This window comes from Rhipicephalus sanguineus, chromosome 4 (assembly GCF_013339695.2).
Source record: "Rhipicephalus sanguineus isolate Rsan-2018 chromosome 4, BIME_Rsan_1.4, whole genome shotgun sequence".
In the NCBI taxonomy this organism is placed as follows: domain Eukaryota; kingdom Metazoa; phylum Arthropoda; class Arachnida; order Ixodida; family Ixodidae; genus Rhipicephalus; species Rhipicephalus sanguineus.
Window position 1 is genome coordinate 21,596,479 of NC_051179.1, and position 21,331 is coordinate 21,617,809.

The 21,331-nt window shown below is 46.6% G+C and overlaps 1 protein-coding gene across 1 annotated transcript; it reads right to left on the reverse strand.

Moving 5' to 3' along the window:
- Positions 1–1,913: 1,913 nt before the first annotated feature.
- LOC119389241 (carbonic anhydrase 7) lies at positions 1,914–13,671 on the reverse strand. Its single transcript, XM_049415067.1, has 8 exons — positions 13,632–13,671; positions 11,757–11,837; positions 10,590–10,673; positions 9,470–9,664; positions 8,000–8,148; positions 7,702–7,791; positions 4,125–4,352; positions 1,914–2,153 (listed from the first exon to the last, which is right to left on the reverse strand). Exons 1-8 carry the CDS (start codon positions 13,669–13,671, stop codon positions 1,914–1,916), a joined length of 1,107 nt encoding a protein of 368 aa, XP_049271024.1.
- Positions 13,672–21,331: the final 7,660 nt, after the last annotated feature.

Below are 21,331 nucleotides of genomic sequence, written 5' to 3' on the forward strand. Positions count from 1 at the left end.
ACAAGCCGCAACGCACCCGCAACGTGCTAGGGCGCGTTCCGAGGAAACGAAATAAAGTTTATTCATCCATCCATCGAGCGGCCGTGATTCTACTATGGGAGAGCATTAACACGACCTTCTTTTTTATGTAGCGGCCGTAGCATTGATCTGCCCCAGTAGCAAAACGAAGAAGAAAAATGAACCATGCAGCATGACTGTTCCGCTGTACAAAAATTCTTACTTGAATCAGGGCGATTTTGATTCTGAATATTTAAATTAGCATTATTAATATATTCTAACTTTCTATAATTCATTTTCATATGTGATCACTTTTACCTATAAATTATTCGTTTCTTGGCCAATCCCCCAGAGTAGGTGTGAGCCATTCATAAAGGTCATCACCATGACACCATCAACATGACTGTTGAAGACAGCCGCATTTTGATGTCCAGAGCCATGCTTGTGTCGCTGATTTTGGACGCAAAACTTGATTGCCTGGACAAATTTTACCAGAGTTTCTTAAATCAGTACACATCCAAACGTAATGTTTTAGTCACGACAGACTAACATTTATTGTCCAATATGCCTAGTGCTTACATTTGCAGAGAGAAAGTACTTGTGCTTTAAACGAAAACACGCTGGTACGACCCCCTTTCGGAGGAGAAGGAAAGCGCACCGTGGTTTTGTCGGTGGAACTTCCAGTATTTATTCTTAGGTTGCAAGCGAAAGCTCGGGGTCGTGGGTTCGGTTCCAGGTCATGGAAGCCGCTTTTCGATGGAAGCGAAATGCAAAGAACACCCGTGGGCTTAGATTTAGGTACAGGTTAAAGAACCCCAAGTGGTCGAAATTAATCCGTAGTCCACTACTACGGCGTGCCGCGTAATCATATCTTGGTTTTGGCATGTAAAACACCAGGAATTATTATTGTCGTTGTAACCGAATGCACTTTATTCGGACATTAAAAAAAAAGTCAGTTTCGCCGCAAGAGCTTATCAGTGAACACGATAGCAACAAATTGTAATGTTACACGAAGCAAGGCTAGCAGCAGCCGCTGCAGTGAACGAAGCGAGCTTCGTGCTGTGAAGGGTAAGACCTGTGCTGCTTGCTACGGTTGCATACTTAAAGAACAGCGCGAAAAAACAAGAAGCAAAAGGAAGTATACGGCATGCTTCAACGCAAACTGAGCGGTGGGAACGCAGCACGTACAAAGGTATATGAGCCGTCTACTAATCCCTGTCAAGACAGGGCGACCGCGCCCAGCAGCTCAAGGTACGCAGATTCGCCCGGAGCCACACAGCCCCTCTCCGGGAGCCACCACGGGCCTTTCGCGCTACGGAAGACGACCGGTGCGCTTCCTCCCCCCTGGAGCCGCGATCGTCGGCTGCCCGCTCATGCTTTCACTCGCACATTGAACATACGACGGCAGGGGTCGTCCCCCCCCCTAGTTGCCTGAGATTGGGGGGCGCAGAGTCTGCCCTATACATTGACTTAGTGAGGGTGCGCTGAACCTCCCCCCCCCTGATAAGAAACCCTGTGCACGCCTATGACTATAATTATGCTATAATTATTATAATTTATGCTAATAATATTATTAGTTTACTTTATTGCACAAGTATAGTTTTATTGTATGATTAAAGAACTTAATCGATTTCATATCAACAGACATAAGTGCATACGTGAAACAAATAACTAAGGTAGGTTTCCTTTCTTGAAACTAAAGCTATCATAGTTATCAAACTTCACGTTCTCTTAGACTAAAATGACTGGTAGCCCGCTACAACGCACAGCATGGAAAGAAAGCTATAACTTTATGTGTAACGTATTTTTGTACGCTCTGCTCTATGAACACCAATAAGGAATCATTTCCGTCATACGAGTAATTGTAATTATTAAAAAAAAACGACGAGATGCGGTCGGACGTCGAGCGGCAACAGTTAAGGTTGCTTTAAAGACGCCGACGAGGCGACGACTGCGAACAGAGCGACGGCGGCGCCGCGCACGGCGTGTGTAGAGGCGCCAGTCGACGGGGTGAACGAGAAGAACGAGCGGAAGATGGTGCGCGTCGACTTGACGCCGCCGCGACCGTCGGTGATGGGTCGCACGTTGCCAGCGAGCGGGCCGGTGCATGAAGCGTCGCCACCGAGACGCCAACGCAACTTGCGCAGCTCCTCCAACTGCGATCCAGAAAAAAAAAAACAAGGACAAAAAATACACGTGAGAAGCAACCGCATTCATGGATACTTAATTATTACATAGATGCTTTGTAGTGAATAGAAGTTGTGATCCGTATGTTTGTGGTGCGACGCTGCAAACAAATTGTATGCGGATTTCGCAGAAAGAAAGCGCTCCAGTTGAAAACAAAAACTATATGGGAATCTAACCAATTTGTATTATGTTTAAATACAAGAGCATTAATTGTCGTTGAGTGCAGCGCCTGAAGAGCTCTGCATGTTATAGCAGGCTATAGTGAGAGTAGGATCGCGAGTTGGGCTAGTTGGTGGATGTTCATCGTAATATAATCGACAGAGCAACGGGTTAAACACGGACAGAGTCCTTCTCTTCTTTCTGTCCGTGTTTAACCCGTTGCGCTGTCGATTATATTACGATAGCGAGAGTCCTTCGATGAAAGCCTATTAAGCTCAGGCCCATCTATCTATCTATCTATCTATCTATCTATCTATCTATCTATCTATCTATCTATCTATCTATCTATCTATCTATCTATCTATCTATCTATCTATCTATCTATCTATCTATCTATCTATCTATCTATCTAATCTGTCTGTCCGTTTCTTTAAAGCGGGCTTTGCCACGTACGGAGTCTTCTTGCGAAAAAGCCAGCTTTGGCAAGCGCTTTTTACCGCGTCTGCACAAACTATCGCTTTAAAGCATGCTTTGCCACACAAAGAATCTTCTTGCGAAGAAGCTGGTTTTGGCAAGCACTATCTATCTATCTATCTATCTATCTATCTATCTATCTATCTATCTATCTATCTATCTATCTATCTATCTATCTATCTATCTATCTATCTATCTATCTAATCTGTCTGTCCGTTTCTTTAAAGCGGGCTTTGCCACGTACGGAGTCTTCTTGCGAAAAAGCCAGCTTTGGCAAGCGCTTTTTACCGCGTCTGCACAAACTATCGCTTTAAAGCATGCTTTGCCACACAAAGAATCTTCTTGCGAAGAAGCTGGTTTTGGCAAGCACTATCTATCTATCTATCTATCTATCTATCTATCTATCTATCTATCTATCTATCTATCTATCTATCTATCTATCTATCTATCTATCTATCTATCTATCTATCTGTCTGTCTGTCTGTCTGTCTGTCTGTCTGTCTGTCTGTCTGTCTGTCTGTCTGTCTGTCTGCACAAACTATCGCTTTAAAGCAGGCTTTGCCACACAAAGAGTCTTCTTGCGAAGAAGTCGGCAAGCGCTTTTTACCGCGTCTGCACAAACTATTGCTTTAAAGCAGGCTTTGCCACACAAAGCATCTTCTTGCGAAGAAGCCAGCTTTGGCAAGCGCTTTTTACCGCGTCTGAGCAAATTATCGTTTTCAAGTAGGCTTTGCCGCACAAACAGTCTTCTTGCGAAAAACCTGCTTTGGCAAGCGCTTAGTTGCTCTTCGGATATACGCGTACATACATGGAACTGACGTCTTAAGAAATGAGCTGCTTTTGTAAAATCTTCCTATAGAGATCGGCTTCAGTGTACTACCTCAGAATCACGTGGTCAGTGTTCAAACCTTGAGATACCACATGCTCTCGGACAATGTCAGTGCCACACGTGTGACCCGCGTAACGAAGCCAAGCTAAGCTTTTCTGGGAAATCCCCCATCATTGAGACACTTTCATTCGTTCTGCACGTCGTGTTACGTGTGAATGAAATTTCTTGCATGCTGTGTTCATGTTTTTAAATATGCCCACATTCAACTAGATCATGATGATAGGCGTGACCCCAGGCAAATAGCATCTATCTATCTATCTATCTATCTATCTATCTATCTATCTATCTATCTATCTATCTATCTATCTATCTATCTATCTATCTATCTATCTATCTATCTATCTGTCTGTCTGTCTGTCTGTCTGTCTGTCTGTCTGTCTGTCTGTCTGTCTGTCTGTCTGTCTCCGGAAGCACGTACCTGCTTCTGGCCAATAGGGACGGTTCTCTGGAAGACCACGTTGATGGTTCGCTCAGTGCATGGCGGGAAAGAGAGTGAGCCCGGGTAGATGTAGTACTCGAGCGTGTCGTCCGGTATCAGCGACGACATCAAAAACTTTGTGCTCGTGTGCAGGTTGTGAGCGTTGTCCTGGAGCTCTTGCATGGCGTCCAGTAAGGGAGCCAGATCCTCATTATCGTCGTTTTTCTCCTGAACGTGCGACAAAATGTAACAAATTGCTCGGGCGGATCTAGGGCTGTCAGTATTTCTCCTAGTGTTCTGAACCTGCCGCTTTCATTGAACGTAACAGAAGAACAAAGCAAAAAACAAAGCAAAAAGTCGGAAATTCCCCGTTAGTACCTCTTTACCAACTAGCGTAATACGTTGTGAAATTATCGTCTCTAGAGCGTGATGCATAGGCGTGAGACGGTGGAAGGGGCAGGAAGGGGGGGGCGCCACCCCTAATCACCTAGTGAGGGGGGGGGTCTAAGTCTGCGCCACACTTTTACTTATTCGGAGTGGAGAGGGGGGGGGGGGGCTGAGATGAAGCTTTGCACCCCAGCCCCCTAATGGTGAACCCTGCGCACGCCTACGGCGCCATGGTTGGAAAACGTGCCACACAATTTGCTACGAGCATTTGTTGTTTATGTTCTCCACGTTTCTGTCGACATGGTATATAGTTTAGGCCGTTTAGGAAAGCCTAATTTTTTTCGTATTCCCTTGCATGCAGCAAGGTGCCTATTTATCTAATTATCAGTCACTGTCTCCTGTGGCTTTCTAGAGCCTAATATATTTAGACACTGCCTATATATGCCATCATGGATTTTGACATCGTCATCGATAAGAACGGGGTGATTGTGAAGCACCACTTGCGAGCAGAATAAAAAAAAAAATCACAGTTTCGCCGCAAGGGGTACCAGTGAATGCGATAGCATCAAATTATAATGTTGTACGAAGGAAGGCTAGCAGCTAACTCTTTTGGATCCGATCTCGCGTAACTCTACGATTTATGCGTGGCTTTAACTGACTCAACGTCGTAAAGGTCAATGTACAGCGGAGCTGAGGGGAAGCCTCAGCGATGAAATGCAGTGATGCAAAGCTAGGCGAACACGGGCATGGTTTAGCACTGAAGGAACCTCCTCTCCGTTCGACCACCTGCATGTCTCCAACCTCCAACTCGCCTCCCTCCTCCACTCGCCTCCGCTGTACTGTGCTATACTCTCCATCCTCATTTCCCTCTTTCTCACCCTCCCTTACTTTTTCCACCCCTTGCTATACGATGCCATACATGGCTATCCTATGTATGGTATAGCACGTGTTTCTATGTTCTTACTTGTCTTCTTCGCGCAGTTTAAACTTGTCTGCTGGACGATAGTTCGCCCGTTTGAGCTCGGCTTGAACAGCGCCGCTGTAGGACGCTGGTATAAGGGATCCCATACGGCCACTCCAGGAATAGAAGCGGTTTTCGTGCAGTTTGTTGTCTCAACGCGATGCAGTGAGAGCGCAGCACGTAGAAGGGCATACGAGCCGTTTGGTGATGTCTGCCGAGGTAGTGCGCTCGCGCCAGCCACGCCCTTTTGGTCAAAGTTCACGCTTGCTGCTCGAGCGACGCAGCCCTCCTCCCCCCCCCCCCTCTCACTCCTCCGGCGTCCATGATCCTTAGAATGAAGAAATGCAGGCGGGTAGTTTCCTCTCTGCTTGAGGAGCAATGATGGCAGGCCTTGCACGGGGGTTGATGTTATCGCATTCACCCTCCGTGCGAATGAAACGGCCGGCTAGTTTCATATATGCTTAGGCCGCGTTCATCGCCCCCGCTCGAGCGCTTTTACCGGCGGGTATAACGTACGATGTGCGGGGCGATGTTATCGATTTGGACTTTAAACGGAACATGACGGTGACGGCAAAAACGCGTCGAGAGTGTCCATATGACTGCTGTCGCAATAAAATAAAATTGAGGCGCCTTCATGCGTGTGCGAGATTTACCTCGGGAGAAGCTCGCAGGAATGAATATTCGCTCGTTTGCCGACATCTGTGGGCTGTCACGCGGTCTGTGACGTCATCGGGGGCACACGAACGCACCTTTACATTTTAGACAGTAGGCGAGCGCTCTTCTGTAATGTGCCCTGCCCGTTCTGCGATTGCTCCTTTATGGCGCTCTGGCATCCTCTATCAAAAGACAGCTTCGAACGGTTACAAGCATAAGGGCACAGCCGAAACGGGTAAAACTAGCAGTTGTTCCGTGTACGAATACAACCGATGAGCGAAGCTCCTTAGAAATGGACGCAAACGACTATGTGCCTGATCTCGCTGCTGGCTTTCATGAAGGCGGTAGGGTGGGGAGCGGGTGGGGAGTGCGTTTGCTGCGCTCGGTGGCGAGAACGACTGAGCAAGTCAGTGTGCGGCGCACTCAGCGCAGGGAGAGGGAGACAGGTGGGAGAGGGGTGCGAGCGGTGATGCGGCGGGGAGCTTCGACGGCGGCGACGAAACGCCGCGCGCAGCGTTCGCAGCGTTTCATTGTCTTTATGCGCCGGCGCCGGGCGGGAGAGCATCTGCTACTACCTTCTACAAAGCGCCCGTAGTGCGCTAGAATAATGGTTGTCATTTCACAGTCCCCCATAAAGGTGGTGAAAGCAGGCCCGTAGCCGGGAATTTTTCCGGGGGAAGGTGGGGGGGGGGGGACACTTGCTGAAAACCTTGACTATTTGAGAAAGATACCTATTTTATTATTTATTTTTGGTAAAAACACCTACTTTACCAAAATTTCGTGGGTGGGCCCGGGCCAGTGAAGACGACCATTATAACCAGTTGCGCACAGAGCCTATTCCTTTTAACCTCGAATTTCTGGTGCGCTAGAATCAAACCGCTCAAGGCCTAACCATTTCCTCTTAACTCACCGGCCACTGCAACCTAAAGCGATGCTTAAGAGAAGGGAGCTTCAACAGCGAAGGGGGGGGGGGGGGGCTAAGGAGCTTCGCTCTTAAACAGCAAGAGTGGAAAGCCAGATATCGGCTGAAAACGCTGCACGAGCTGAGAGCAAGAGTCACGTTCAGAGTGAGATGAATGGGTTGAGGAAAGATTGTATTCTGAGATATGTTCGTTTTTGCTGCGTCGTACGCCTACACGCTGCAGCACTTTACCTCTGTTACCGCTCCATTACTGTTTCTCATTTTACAGAGAAGCGCCTACCCTGTGCCGCCGTCGTAGTAGTAGTAGTGGTTGTTGTTGTTGTGTTTTGTTGTTGTTGTTGTCGTTGTTGGTAAGTGTCACGCTGGTCACGTGACCAGAGGGGGAGTGAATAAAGAAATAAAGAAGACGAAATGATGATGATGATAATCATAATGTTCGAAATGACAATGGTGATGATAATTAGATGCTTTTGTTTAAATAAATCAAGCGAAATGACGACGATCATGACCTCTTTATTACGAAAGTCATCATCATCAGAACAGTTTCGCTGTCCGACGGTTTTCACGGTGTGCAACTGAATGAATTTTGTTTTCGTTTTTCAGTTCTATCTATATTCTTGAAGCCTTCGTTTGTTTACAGTACGTGCGCTTACCTCAAAAAGTATGACGAGCACTAGCAGACCGTTGGCTTCTTTGAGACAGTCGTTGTCGCTCAACATCTCGGTGGTGTGGATTAATTGCACCTGCACGAATAAAGAAAGTCTGACTGGCACTAGAGTCCCTTGTATATCCACTATACACCAAAGAGCCTGTCATCTCATTTAATGAGAACACAAAAATGGCCACGTTGTCTCTGAGTGGTCCGAACGAATGGGCCTGACGACTCCATAGAATTAGACAGTTTGTACACCTGCAGTGTGCAGAACAGGCAAACTATGTGCGCGCTTGTACCTCGGCGGCGTATCCCTGGTTCTCGATGAAGTGCTCGGATCCCGAGTGGCGATCCTTTCCAATGTGAATGGTGCCCATGAAGAAGCTGTACTGCACCTGCAGGGGTCCGCCGAATACGCCGAGGTCCACGCCGAACGGGTAGAAGAACACTGCGCCGGATGCGTTGTTGGCAGAAGTTAGACAGACAGACAGACAGACAGACAGACAGACAGACAGACAGACAGACAGACAGACAGACAGACAGACAGACAGACAGGCAGGCAGGCAGGCAGGCAGGCAGATAGATAGATAGATAGATAGATAGATAGATAGATAGATAGATAGATAGATAGATAGATAGATAGATAGATAGATAGATAGATAGATAGATAGATAGATAGATAGATAGATAGATAGATAGATAGATAGATAGATAGATAGATAGATAGATAGATAGATAGATAGATAGATAGATAGATAGATAGATAGATAGATAGATAGATAGATAGTGCAAAAAACTTGTATGTCTTGTATTCGTTGTATATAAAGAAAGATCCTTAGTTTCGCCGGAATGGTGAAGCAGTTAATTCGATAGCAACACACTGCAATACTAGACGAAGTAAGACTTACTGAATATGTACTGATAGGCTAGTTGGTGAACCATGATATTTGATTAAGCAGCGCACAAAAGGACACAATCACGTACACATAAAATGACGCAAACCCAAGCGCTGTCTCAAAGAAGCAAGACTAGCAGCTTTAGGGGCGATGTGTTTCCGCTTTGTACTTCCGAACTTCGGGATCCTGACGACAAGCCTCCTGTGTTGCGCTGCAGTATGACTCACGCGCAGCTGCACATTGTTCCTCCTTGCGGACACGCATGCGAGCATGGTTTTTCTTCAGCGTGACTAGCGTTTCGCTGAAGCTCTTTGGCCGGAGTTGTGACGACACGCGATGCGCGCTTTCACGACGCTACGATGTGCTGCTCACGCGAACGGCACAAGGAAGACGCGGACGAAGTAGATGTGCAACTTACGCGCTCACGTGCTGTTTTGTTTTGTTTTTTTCACTCACGCGCGGAAAGCTGAGGTGGACGAAGTACATGCGCTCGCGTGACCTTCGCGTGACCTTCGCTGAACGTGGAGGTCAAAAGCATGCAATCAGCCATTTTCTGGGCTTGTGCGTGTAGGAGTAGAGCTGTCGCTCCGAGACGCCAGTCCTGCGCGGACCACGCAGCACAGTCACAGCGTAAGCTGGAAAACTGCAAGTGCTGTTGCGAGGTACCCGCTACGCGTCTACAAAGTAAAACGACCACACGTAGCTGCAAACTTTGCTGATGCTGCGACTGATAAGGATGACGATGAATGATAGCTCAGCCCTTTGTAATGGGTGGACTTTTAAACCACACACTCGATGCGCAACTCACATGATGTCACATCTCGTACGATTCTACTCTTCTGTCGCGCGATATTCCCGTTCGTTAACACGAACGATGGCGCTTGGAGAGCTGAGACGGGTGCTTACGCGTCGTGCCGACCATCTCGATGTCGATCTGCAGGTACGAGTCGTAGTTCAAGAACTGGATGGGATCGAAGTACTTGTACTCGGACTGCGCGAACAGCACCAGGATGGGCGACTGCTGGGAGCCACCGCACGAAGGGTATCGACGGTGCCAGGCTGTGTAATCTGTGGTATGGCCGGTATGCGGGTGAGTTGGTACATATCCGTTCCTGGGCAGCGCAAGACACGATAACACACGAGAGAGAACACGGGACAAGCGCTGGTCTAACGAGTCAAGGTTTATTCGAAGGACACAAACACATTCTGTGAACCACGTGAGTTGATTACACATAAAAACACACGTGCCTAAGAGCCATCTATTGATACAATCTCTTGTTCCGAGAGTGCGATCGAATGTTGAATTATGTACTTATCGCTACTGTTGATGTGGCGTCCCTTAACTATCTCTCTTGCCCTTTGATCATGATGCTGCATGATGATAGTGGTTCGCGTGAACAAAGGCGCGCAGCCGCGCTCCCTTCGAATAAACTTTCAGTTGTTAGACCAGCGCTCGTCCTCTGTTCCCTCTCGTGCGTTGTCTTGTGCGCTGCCGAAGAATATGGCTGTAATCTGCACACGCCATCTACGAGTATCTGCAACACTGATTGTAGGCCATCTATCTATATGTACTAATAGTTATGCACGGAACTCCTGAAGAAGTTCGGTCCACGTAAAGTCGCGATAGATAGATAGATAGATAGATAGATAGATAGATAGATAGATAGATAGATAGATAGATAGATAGATAGATAGATAGATAGATAGATAGATAGATAGATAGATAGATAGATAGATAGATAGATAGATAGATAGATAGATAGATAGATAGATAGATAGATAGATAGATAGATAGATAGATAGATAGATAGATAGATAGATAGATAGATAGATAGATAGATAGATAGATAGATAGATAGACAACCTAGCTAACACACTGGCGTTGTTTTTGGAAAATGCGAGCTCAGTTAAGCTTTCAATAGACAAATGATCCTGCTTTCTACTATAGTCATTACCACCATAACGCGAGTTAAGGCCTAGCAACGACTCTTACTGAGAATGTCGGTGGTGTCGTACTTCAGGCAGAGCGGGAGAGTCTCGTAGCTCCAATTTTCGACCCTGCATCTTCGGTAGGCTTCTGAAAGGTGAGACAAACACATATGACGTAACTCTTGAGCGTCGAAAGGGATGTTGGAAAGAGGAGACTACCGTACACAGGAGAAAGTAGCAGTCTCCTAAACCAGCCGCCTATATACCGTTATACAGGATTGCATAAATCGTCTGTCACAGGTATTATAGTTCAAGCCCTCGAGCTAGATAACTCCAAGAGGTGCACATATTAGTACGAGACCGAAATACGCAATCAATTAAGAAACGAAAATTCGCCAATTACGTTTCAGTAAGTTTTTTTACGGCACATACTGCCATCGATAGCCGCCGAATTCGCAAGACGTATGTCCACTTTCAACGAATTTGCATAAACGCCCGTGCACGTAAGATTCAGAACGCAGGTATGTAAAATTAATCCGAATACCGCACGCCACGTAATCATATCTCGGTTCTGCCCGTAGAAACGAAGAATATACTTTTTTTTTACAGTTCGTTACTTGCAACACAGCTTAACGCAATGGCATTATTAAAAAGGCAAATAGCGAATCTTTTGTTCATTTCGAGATAATGCGTAGATCTCTATTGAAAATGTTCATCCGCTATGGTCGCAACACTGGGCATAAGACAAGACTTGGACAAGACCGTTGGGTACACCTCGCAGAGAATTGTAATTCAAATGAGCAGTGCACATTTTTGCGACGGACATAGGCGTGCGCCCGTTGGTCGAGGTCGAACGAAACCAAGCGTCGCAGTGGATGCGAAAATGAAAATGAAGCGACGACGTGCTTCCCACAACGGCCTGCCTTTGGTCCCCGGCTTTCCATGGGTAAAAGTGGGAAGTAAACAGCTCTTGCAATGCAACATCAGTAGTGGCCCTCAGCCGTCATTATCGTCAAAAACCTGCCTAGTCATAGCCATGCACTGTAAACAATGATGTGGAAAGTCCGACTGAGCAAAGGCATGGGGGCAGACTTAGCGCCCCCCTCAAATGATTAGGGGGGTCTGGCACCCTCGTGTGCACGCCTATGGCGATCGACAGATAGTTTTTGGGAACATTAGAGCGCAAAACCAGACATTCAAAAGAACGAGAGACACAGGACAACGGACTTACGTATGAACTTTTCGCTGGTGTACCAGTGGTAGACATCAGCGATCCTCGAATGCTGCGAGTGATTGGCCTCCGCCTTGGACACTGAAAGGGCAAGCTCGTGTCACGGGCTGGCAACATTCTCGGTCTCGCAGAAAGACCTAAGCCGCGCAAACATTATACGTGCAACGATTACCGTCACCACTGCAGTTATCTTCATCATTCAGAATGTTTACAGCACAATTGTTAGTGTTAACACCCTTGCATGCTGACCGCATCTACACTCCCTTCAAGGTGTAGTATGTCTACAAAACGTGCATACTCTCAAAGTATTTTACACCCTTCGGAGTGTCTTTCCGACCCACAACGAAAATTCACAGGCTCCCTTAATTAGTCTCTTGCTAAGACACTTCGTCCTGGTCCGTCGATCGAACCCGGGACCAGCGCCTTTCCGGGCCGGAAAGGAATTGGTCCCGGGTTCGATCCCCGGACCAGGACGAATTTTTCAGCAACTAAGAAGGTTTCTTTCTAGGAAATCCATAGGGATTCCCTTGTGGCTTCGTGCTGCGAGCAGGTGGTTGTCAATTTCCCTTTCCTATCTATCTATCTATCTATCTATCTATCTATCTATCTATCTATCTATCTATCTATCTATCTATCTATCTATCTATCTATCTATCTATCTATCTATCTATCTATCTATCTATCTATCTATCTATCTGCCTGGCCGCGCTCCACAGCCCTTCAATACGGTATTCAACTCATAGGCGACGGTTCACAAAAAAAAAAATTGTGTGGCGATTGGCGTACTTCTAAATCCTGCGCTAATTGCAGCTCCACTACTGTGAAACATGAGAAAATGCGTAGCACGGACGCCCAGTGATTCCCGTTCGTAGAGTTGCCACTGCTCCGTTTACCAAACCGCCGATGACGTCAATGTTTGAGGTAAGCATGTACGGTTTCCCCGGCACGAGTAGAATCATGTAAGGGAGATTCGCAAACATGGTGTGCGACATGAGCGCTGCTTTGTGCCGCGCTTTATGGATTTTCTGCTTGTTACGGCAGTTGTGATGCGTGTCGTCTGCAGCTAGTTCCGTCAGGTTGTGTGCCCCTTCAAGTGTAGCGACGAAGGCGCCGGAGAAGCTCCGGTGGGAGGAGCAATCGCGCACTTGAAGAGGCGGTGTCGCCCTCTCTTGCGCGGAGTGGGCGTCAGCCGCATGTTTACGAAGCGTTTTTAGCAATTTTAAGTTAATTGTTGCGATTACTTTTTTTATTATTTTTGTTAATTATATTATCTTAGGCCTTGTTCGTTTATTTTAACCCGGTTTTCAGCATTGCTAGCCTTGTTTTAATCCTGTATTGAGCACTTGATTGTAAGCGTGATCACGCCACATGAGATCTGCGGACGACAAGCTTGGCCCAACTGCACGCCACAGAAATACTTACGGTACGTTCCATGAGCTGCGCAGGGACACGAATTGATGACCACGTAGAAGGAGGCGTATGATATCTGCGATTACATCGATAACACACATGCGAGTTTACAACTAGGTGAATCTCTGCCACGCTGTTGCAAATAAAGTCAGCGTCCCGGCAGCAGCAGCAGGCAATGCAGAAAACAAAGAACGCACTCACCCACGTGCGTAACATTCGTCGTATGTGCATGCTTGGTGTTCTTCTGGTTCGCGATGCTAATTGGGATGCCGCATTCTCACCGTCAGTAAAACAAGAAAATGAGGAAGAAACCAGAGAATGTGTATACAGGCTCGCCGGAATAGCGAAATTTCCTAATTGTGTTCGAACGCTCGAGAAAAGAAACTTCCGAGCGTCGGGTCACATACCTGTTTTTCTCACACTTCCTTTTCCGTCACCTCATTATCTATTTACACATTAAATTACCTTGTACTTGGTCGTCAACATTAGTGACGTCTTCCTCCATTCCGTGTGACCGCTTTTGAGGTGGCGCTATTTATGCGTTTTAGCCACCCATTTCCTTTTATCTGTGCTCCTATGTCTTTCCACAACAGTAATTTTGCCCCGCACTTCTCTTACTTCAAGCGAAGCCCGACATGCATCGACTTGCACTGCCTCATTAACTAATCGTAGGACCCCTGTCAGGGGCGTAGCCAGAAATTTTTTGGGGGGGCTGGTTCAACCATACTTTATGTATGTTCGTGCGTGCGTTTGTATGTGTGCGTGTATATATACGCAAGCAAAACTGAAAAATTTGGGGGGGGGGGGGGGTTGAACCCCCCAACCCCCCTTGGCTACGCCCCTGACCCCTGTAGTAGGGGGCAGGGGCGTAGCCAGAAATTTTTTTTTCGGGGGGGGGGGGGGGGTTTCAACCATACTTTACACTCTAAGACAAAATCGAGTATTTTGGGAGTGTTTCTGCCACACAACAACAATCGTCATCCACCTCGCGTACTTTCCTCGCGTTATCACCGCGGTCGCGGCACTTCCTGGTCACGAACGGCACGCGCGTTATCAGCGTGACAGCATTCTTGACAGGAAAGTGACGAGAGCTGGGTTTTCAAGAAAGGAAACGCGAGCAAGCCAGATGACGATTATTGTTGTGTGTCAGAAATACTCCCCAAATACTCGATTTTGTCTTAGAGTGTATGTATGTTCGTGTGTGCGTTTATATGTGCGCATGTATACATACGCAAGCAAAACTGAAAAATTTCGGGGAGGGGGGGTTTAGAACCCCCCAACACCCCCCCCCCCCTGGCTACGCCCCTGGTAGAGGGCCCCCTGTTTACCCCCCTTCAGCCTCCTGTAGGCCCTTCGGAGGCCCCGTATGCCCCCTGCAGTTGACCGTAGGCCCACTGATCTTTGGTTACCTTAGAGACAGGAAGCGCCATCTACGAAGCGTCACGCGGTACTTTGACATCCTTGGAAAGTCTCACCCGTCTCACCGCCCGAAACGGGGCGCTGCGTTCGCTCTCTGTAACGGCGCGTTCGGAATACGCACCGTGGGAATACGGTAGACCTGAAGTGACATAAATGTAATTATTTTCTGCGTCCTTATCTTAGCATTACCTCACATAGAAAATACAGTCGAATGTAAAAATAACGCAAAATTGAAATGCCTCTGCGTACACGCATCCTGGGGAAAAGCGGGAGAGACTTTTTTTTTTCTTTTCAGAATGACAAAGAAGTCGGCCTAAGATGCAAGTTGCTTTGTCATGACACACTGCACAGCGTAAGAAGGGCGGGAAGAAAAATAAAGAACAACGAATGAGGATGACAAGATAATGAGGCGCGTATATGCACAGAACTTCATCACGCTTGGCTTTAGTGTTGCCATAGCATCTTGATGAAGATTAAGTCTCTACGACATGGTTTTGAGGAAAATTCTGGTAAGCTGGGCAGGAGGCATGCTTTATACTCTGAGAAAATTTCTGAGCGTTATCAGGTGAAATCTTGATTCTATACGCCGAGTACATTTCTTTCTAATAAATAAACAAAATTGGTACTGTGCTTGGGGACCCCAACACGCTGTCGTAATGCCCTCGTCTCAAAAAAAAAAAAAAAAGAAAGAAAGAAAGCTGTAGCTTATAATGTAAACACAACCGAATCGAAGAACAGGCCTTGTATACTGAAGAACAGAATTCCATATGTATTCCATATAATTCCATATCTATTCTTACAGAATCCATGTTGAATCCATGTATTTTCCTTATATTATGTATGACAAGTTGTCATATATTTCCATTAGAATCTTAAGAAAACATATGGAATCATTGGAATAGCGCACGGAACGTTTCAGTGAAGAATATCTAAAAATGTTTCCTGAATACGGAACATAAGAAACATTTTAGAAATTATGTCACGATTTAGTATGTAGTTATGTCTTCGGCAAAGTTGTTAAATACGTACGACCGTCCCCGCACTTTAGCTGACGCAGTGAAGACGGTAATAAAGAAGAAGAAAAATGACTGGCGAAGTTGGAGAAATCACAGCTGGTTAAACGGTATTTCTACGCCCGGGCGGCAGATTACATGTACCCCAACGCTAAAAAAATTGCGGCTGCCGACTTTCTGTTCGTGCTGTCATGTTCGTAACAGCAATGACCAGCCATGTCATACGCGGGCTCCGCAGCGTAGAGAAGTCGATGTTTACGTTGAGTCATTTTCGACATGCGTGAAACATTTACCAAAAGTGTTACATTCCTGGTATTCGTTTCCTCTTTTCTGCAGCATAGGTTCATTTCACATCCGTCGGACTTCCCCGATGATTTCAAGGCGTACGGAGTGGAAGTCATCGTCGCGTCTGATTTCCCCTTCGGGTCACACATTTCCGAGCCAAGCACTTGCAGTCATTGTCGTGTAGGAGCGAAGTATAATGACTAATTATTACGTACTGGGTGTCTCATTTCCTAAATTATTTTTTTCGCAGAATTTAAAATCTAACGAATTCGCATTCGTTAACGAACGGTTGCTATCCAAGCTCACCACCCTGTATTCTAATACAAAAATACACACGCTCCCTTATGAGTTTGCCTAAGGCGACTCGAAGGCGAAAGCCACCTATTCCTTCTCAGTCGAGTGTATTGATTCCCCTCGCCCCCCCCCCCCCCCCCCCGCGCACCCAACGTAGTTTTGCTCTGCCTCCGTGATCGGAGGCATTGAAAGCTTTGTGCCCTTCCCGCGGTTTTGCAGTACCTCCGGGATCGACCCACCTTTGACCGAGCAAAGATCTCATGTGATGACGTCATCATGTGGCGTCATGATGACGCCGCAAATTATGGTGACCTGTGACGTCACAATGACGTCATTTGGTGACGTCATCAACTGATCATGATTTTCTGCATCACTCGTGTTGACGCCGAAGATCACTTGTCGCGTTTGATGAGGCATCTAAGGCTTTCGCCTTAATAAAGGCAGCATATTGGGGCGTGTTTCTGCCAGATAACAATAATCGTTATCTATCTCTCATGGTTTCCTGGCGTTATCGCTGCGCACCCGGTACTTTTCGGTCACGTATGGCGTGCAGCTATCAGCGTGACATGGCACTTTTGATGAGCAAACAGCGATCGTGCAGTGTTCGAGAAAGGACACACAGGAAAGCCAGGTGACGTTTATTGCTATTATTAATCAACCCCATATACATGAGTGTGACGCTCTGAAAATAAATATGTTGGAAGTTAGCACCTGTCTTCGTCAGCTGTCACTCTGTCCTTGTCTTACGTTGTGCGCTAGATGCTGAAATAGCGTAAAAGGCATCTTGAATGAATATCTATAGCCTTTGAGTTGGCAAGTGTGTTTAGCCACCTCTTCTTTTTCTTTCAATCCTGTTTTCAGCGCTGTTTAGTCCTGTTTCTTTGCCCGCAAGCAACTGTTTTAAAAGAATTGGTTTTTTCTGCACTGATTTAGCGTAAAGCTATTTGGTGTCCTTTTAACGAACATTCTCACCCAAGTCTGTCAACAACCTTCTTCGATTTCGAAAAGTGACACACTTCAGGCTGACGAACTCTTTTTATCTAAAAAAAAATTCGGCAGATCCCACGCGTTGTGGGAATCGGTTTCATGCGAAGCAGTCAGCGAGTACTTCCATGCTGTATTTTATGGCTTTGAGCTAAGCGTTACGAGGTAGATCGACGTGTTTTTGTAAGTGTAGTAGCTGTGTGCACATCGTGGGCTTACCAGGCACGTCGACAACACTGGCGCTAAAAGGGTAACTTATGGTGCGACGTAACGTCAGCCCTCACGTTAGAGTACATACGTCAGTGTATTATCGAAACGAAGTGCACTTTATGGCGCAATCATTTGAACATCATACGTAACTTTCGTTAATGTATTCCTCCAGGGGCGAGCAATGCTTCAATATAGCTTGCCGAATCATAGGATTACAAATGTAATGTTTATTACACCGCTATAAAATCGGAGCCAACACTGGAACCACAGACGTTAATCTGATATGATCCTGTATCGTATAGGAGTATATATGTAGTGTTTATTGCTTCCTTGTAAAATTAGATAGCCAGCACCACAACCATAATTGACGTTGCACCGACATTACGCCTACATAGGATGTTTTTCCACTAGTGATGCAGAACTATCGGTAAATTGACTATCGATAGTATCGATAGTTTCAAAGAAACTATCGATAGTGTAAACAAACTATCGATAGTGCTACTATCGACAAACTATCGATAGTGCAATCGGTAGTACCATCGTTAATATTACTATATAGCGATGCTATAGTATATCACTGCCACGCGTTTTTATTGCTTTGACGTATTCGGGTTTCACCCACAAAGACATTTAGCAACGTTTGACGCAGGCCGCGCCGTAATCTTTGAGAAGCTTGGCAATTGCTTGAGATCATTCTAATAATAATATCTGGGGTTTAACGTCCCAAAACCAAGATATGATTATGAGAGACGCCGTAGTGGAGGGCTCCGGAAATTCCGACCACCTGGGGTTCTTTAACGTGCACCTAAATCTAAGTACACGGGCCGCAAACATTTTCGCCTCCATCGAAAATGCAGCCGCCGCGGCCGGTATTTGATCCCGCGACCTTCGGGTCAGCAGTCGAGCGCCATAACCACTAGACCACCGTGGCGGGGCGCTTGAGATCATTCTGCTAAGATTACGCGCCGGACGCGAATAGTCAAGTTTATTCGAGTACTTACGCGAGCACCAGCGATAACGCTGAAAGGTTTGATGACTGATGTATAAAGGACAACGCGTTCCATCGATGATCAGATTACTCAACGGCTGACGACTGCTCCCGCCGCTATGAGTGCGCAGCATGTATCGCTTGTATTTTGAGTTTTGATTTTCTGGGCACAAGTTCGGCCATATAAAGAGCTTTGTATTTTCCAGTCTTGCTGCAGCATTTTTTACCGTCACATCCACGTGACAATACTATGATAGTGGTGTGAATATAGTGATGCGGTTGCTGGCCGGCTATATTGCCCAAATAGTTGCGATAGCCTATTACCAGCTTCGCTTAATTTATGAGCATTTTTTGGCAGAGAAATTAATTATTTCCGCAGAGAAAATAGCGGGAAATATCCATCAATAAATTCGTATCCGAAAGCAACCAGTTACACCTTACAATTAGCTTCTTGATATTTTTCTTATTTTTAAATCCTAAAATGCAATATCAGTTTGAAGCCGCGCAGTCCCACCAAATGTAACGTCTTCCTATCCGCTAAAGCTGAACAGTTTGACTTTATGATCATGTGTCCGCATAGCACTCTGGTTAAGAACACAAGCATGTCAACTTTCTTGCCCTTTAGCCAGCTCCTCCGGCTCCACTATGTACCACGCGCGCGGGGAACCAAGTTTATTCTGCAGTGAATCCGCGCTGTTGATTTTATACTATCGATAGTACCATCGAATTTTTTACTATCGATAGCGCTATCGATAGTATTTTTCACCATCGATAGTTCGATAGTGAGTCAGCTATCGATAGTATCGATAGTACCATCGATAGTTCTGCATCACTATTTTCCACACTAGTTTATAGACCTGGCGTGGCTCTGCGGTAGAATACCATTTGCCACGCAGAATGGTTGGGTTCGATTCCTGGTGGGATCCTAATTTTTATTCTTTCCCTTCGGTCGGGTCAACGCTGCCGATGTCGGTTTTTCTTTCTCGCCGTTATGGGTAGATATAAACTGTCAATCACCTGTGGCGCATACCCGTACACCGCGGCCCGTGGTAAACGGGTATGTGCCACACGTGTCTGGGGGAAAGGGTTTGACGACGTACGCGACAGGATTTTCATGTTATTCATGTCTTGACCAGACAGTCATATTCGTCAATGCCTCTTACCCTCCCATGCCAGTTTTGGTCTACACCAAGTTAAGAAGGCGATCATGAGAGCACCCAGAGGTAGGCGGCTAAGATAGATAGATAGATAGATAGATAGATAGATAGATAGATAGATAGATAGATAGATAGATAGATAGATAGATAGATAGATAGATAGATAGATAGATAGATAGATAGATAGATAGATAGATAGATAGATAGATAGATAGATAGATAGATAGATAGATAGATAGATAGATAGATAGATAGATAGATAGATAGATAGAAACGCTCAAAGTGCCAAAGGTTCGCTAAGAAATGCTTCACATTTAAAATGAAACCGTCCGCCAGTCGTGACCTATTTCTCGACAAAAACTTCCTTTCTCGACGCTCTCCAATGCACTTCCTGCCGCCGGAAGAGATTTCGCGAAGTTCACGCGAACAACGCAAAAGTGAATCGCTTTCAATGAGTCGTCGACAACACCGAGAATCCACTCGGCTCAAAGCGAGCGAGTCTTCGTTACACCCGCGCGTGAGTCGACACGGCTGACTAAGCCTACGGTGAACGAAGACTCGGTCACGGTGGTTCAGCGAAGGGCGCGCCGGCGGCGTTGCCCTCATTATTGTGGGCGGCATCCGCTACGCGAGCGATGCGCTATTCAGCGCTCGCCCCGCCGCTGTCGAGGTCCTACATACACACTAACACATGTACGCACATACACACACACACACTAAAACGCATACAACACACACATACACACACAGCCACACGCACACGCACACACACACACACTAACACACAGCCACACACACATACACACATACAACACACATAAACACACGTACACACACTGACGCATGGCCGGGGATACTAACACACATACAGCATACACACACCAGCACAGGTGCAACACACGTACACACACGCACACATAAACATACATACACACACTAACACACGTACACATATACAACACATATACACACGCACTAACACTCACACACACGTACACATATGCACACACTAGCACATACACAACACATGTACACATACACACAGCACAAGTACGACATACGTACACACACTAACACACATACACATACCCAACACACGCGCAGACACACGCTACACGCACACCCGCACAGACACAAACCAACACACATACAACACATCAACACATACGCCCACTAGCACGCACACCCGCACAGACACACATACAGCACACACACACACACACACACACACACACACACACACACACACACACACACACACACACACACACACACACGCACACACACCGTCAACAGACGCGAACAAGCGGTGAGTGAGTCCACGCGACGTGGCCTCCCCCGCTAGCCGAATGAATAGACGCACGACGCCGGTCGCATGCCTTTGGCCGTGAATCACGCCGCGCTCTCCACGCTGCCAGAGGTGTACAGTGACGCAGAAAGTGGACTCCCTCGATTGCGTCGTTCATCAGATAGACGGAGGCGTGTTCGGAATGCGACGACACAAGCGGACTTTGTAGCCGCGTATGCCCTGCGGCGGAGTGATTTGTTCGCCAAGCGTTCGTTTGATTTTTTTAGCGCGTCGTCGTTCGCGCTGGCATTCCTCTGTTCTCGCCAAGTCATCGGGCATAAAAAAGCTATCGCGTGATGTGTGTGTGTGTGTGTGTGTGTGTGTGTGTGTGTGTGTGTGTGTGTGTGTGTGTGTGTGTGTGTGTGTGTGTGTGTGTGTGTGTGTGTGTGTGTGTGTGTGTGTGTGTGTGTGTGTGTGTGTGTGTGTTTCGTGTTCGTGCGGCTCTTGTCCTGCGCTAGCATTTTCTA

Coding starts and splice junctions, on each gene's coding strand:
- LOC119389241 (XM_049415067.1), bottom strand. CDS start 13,671: ATGGAGGAAGACGTCACTAATGTTGACGACCAAGTACAAG. Junction 9,665..10,589: donor CGACACCACCGACATTCTCA/GTAAGAGTCGTT, acceptor GCCATACCACAG/ATTACACAGCCTGGCACCGT. Junction 4,353..7,701: donor TGCTCGTCATACTTTTTGAG/GTAAGCGCACGT, acceptor TCGCACGTTCAG/GAGAAAAACGACGATAATGA.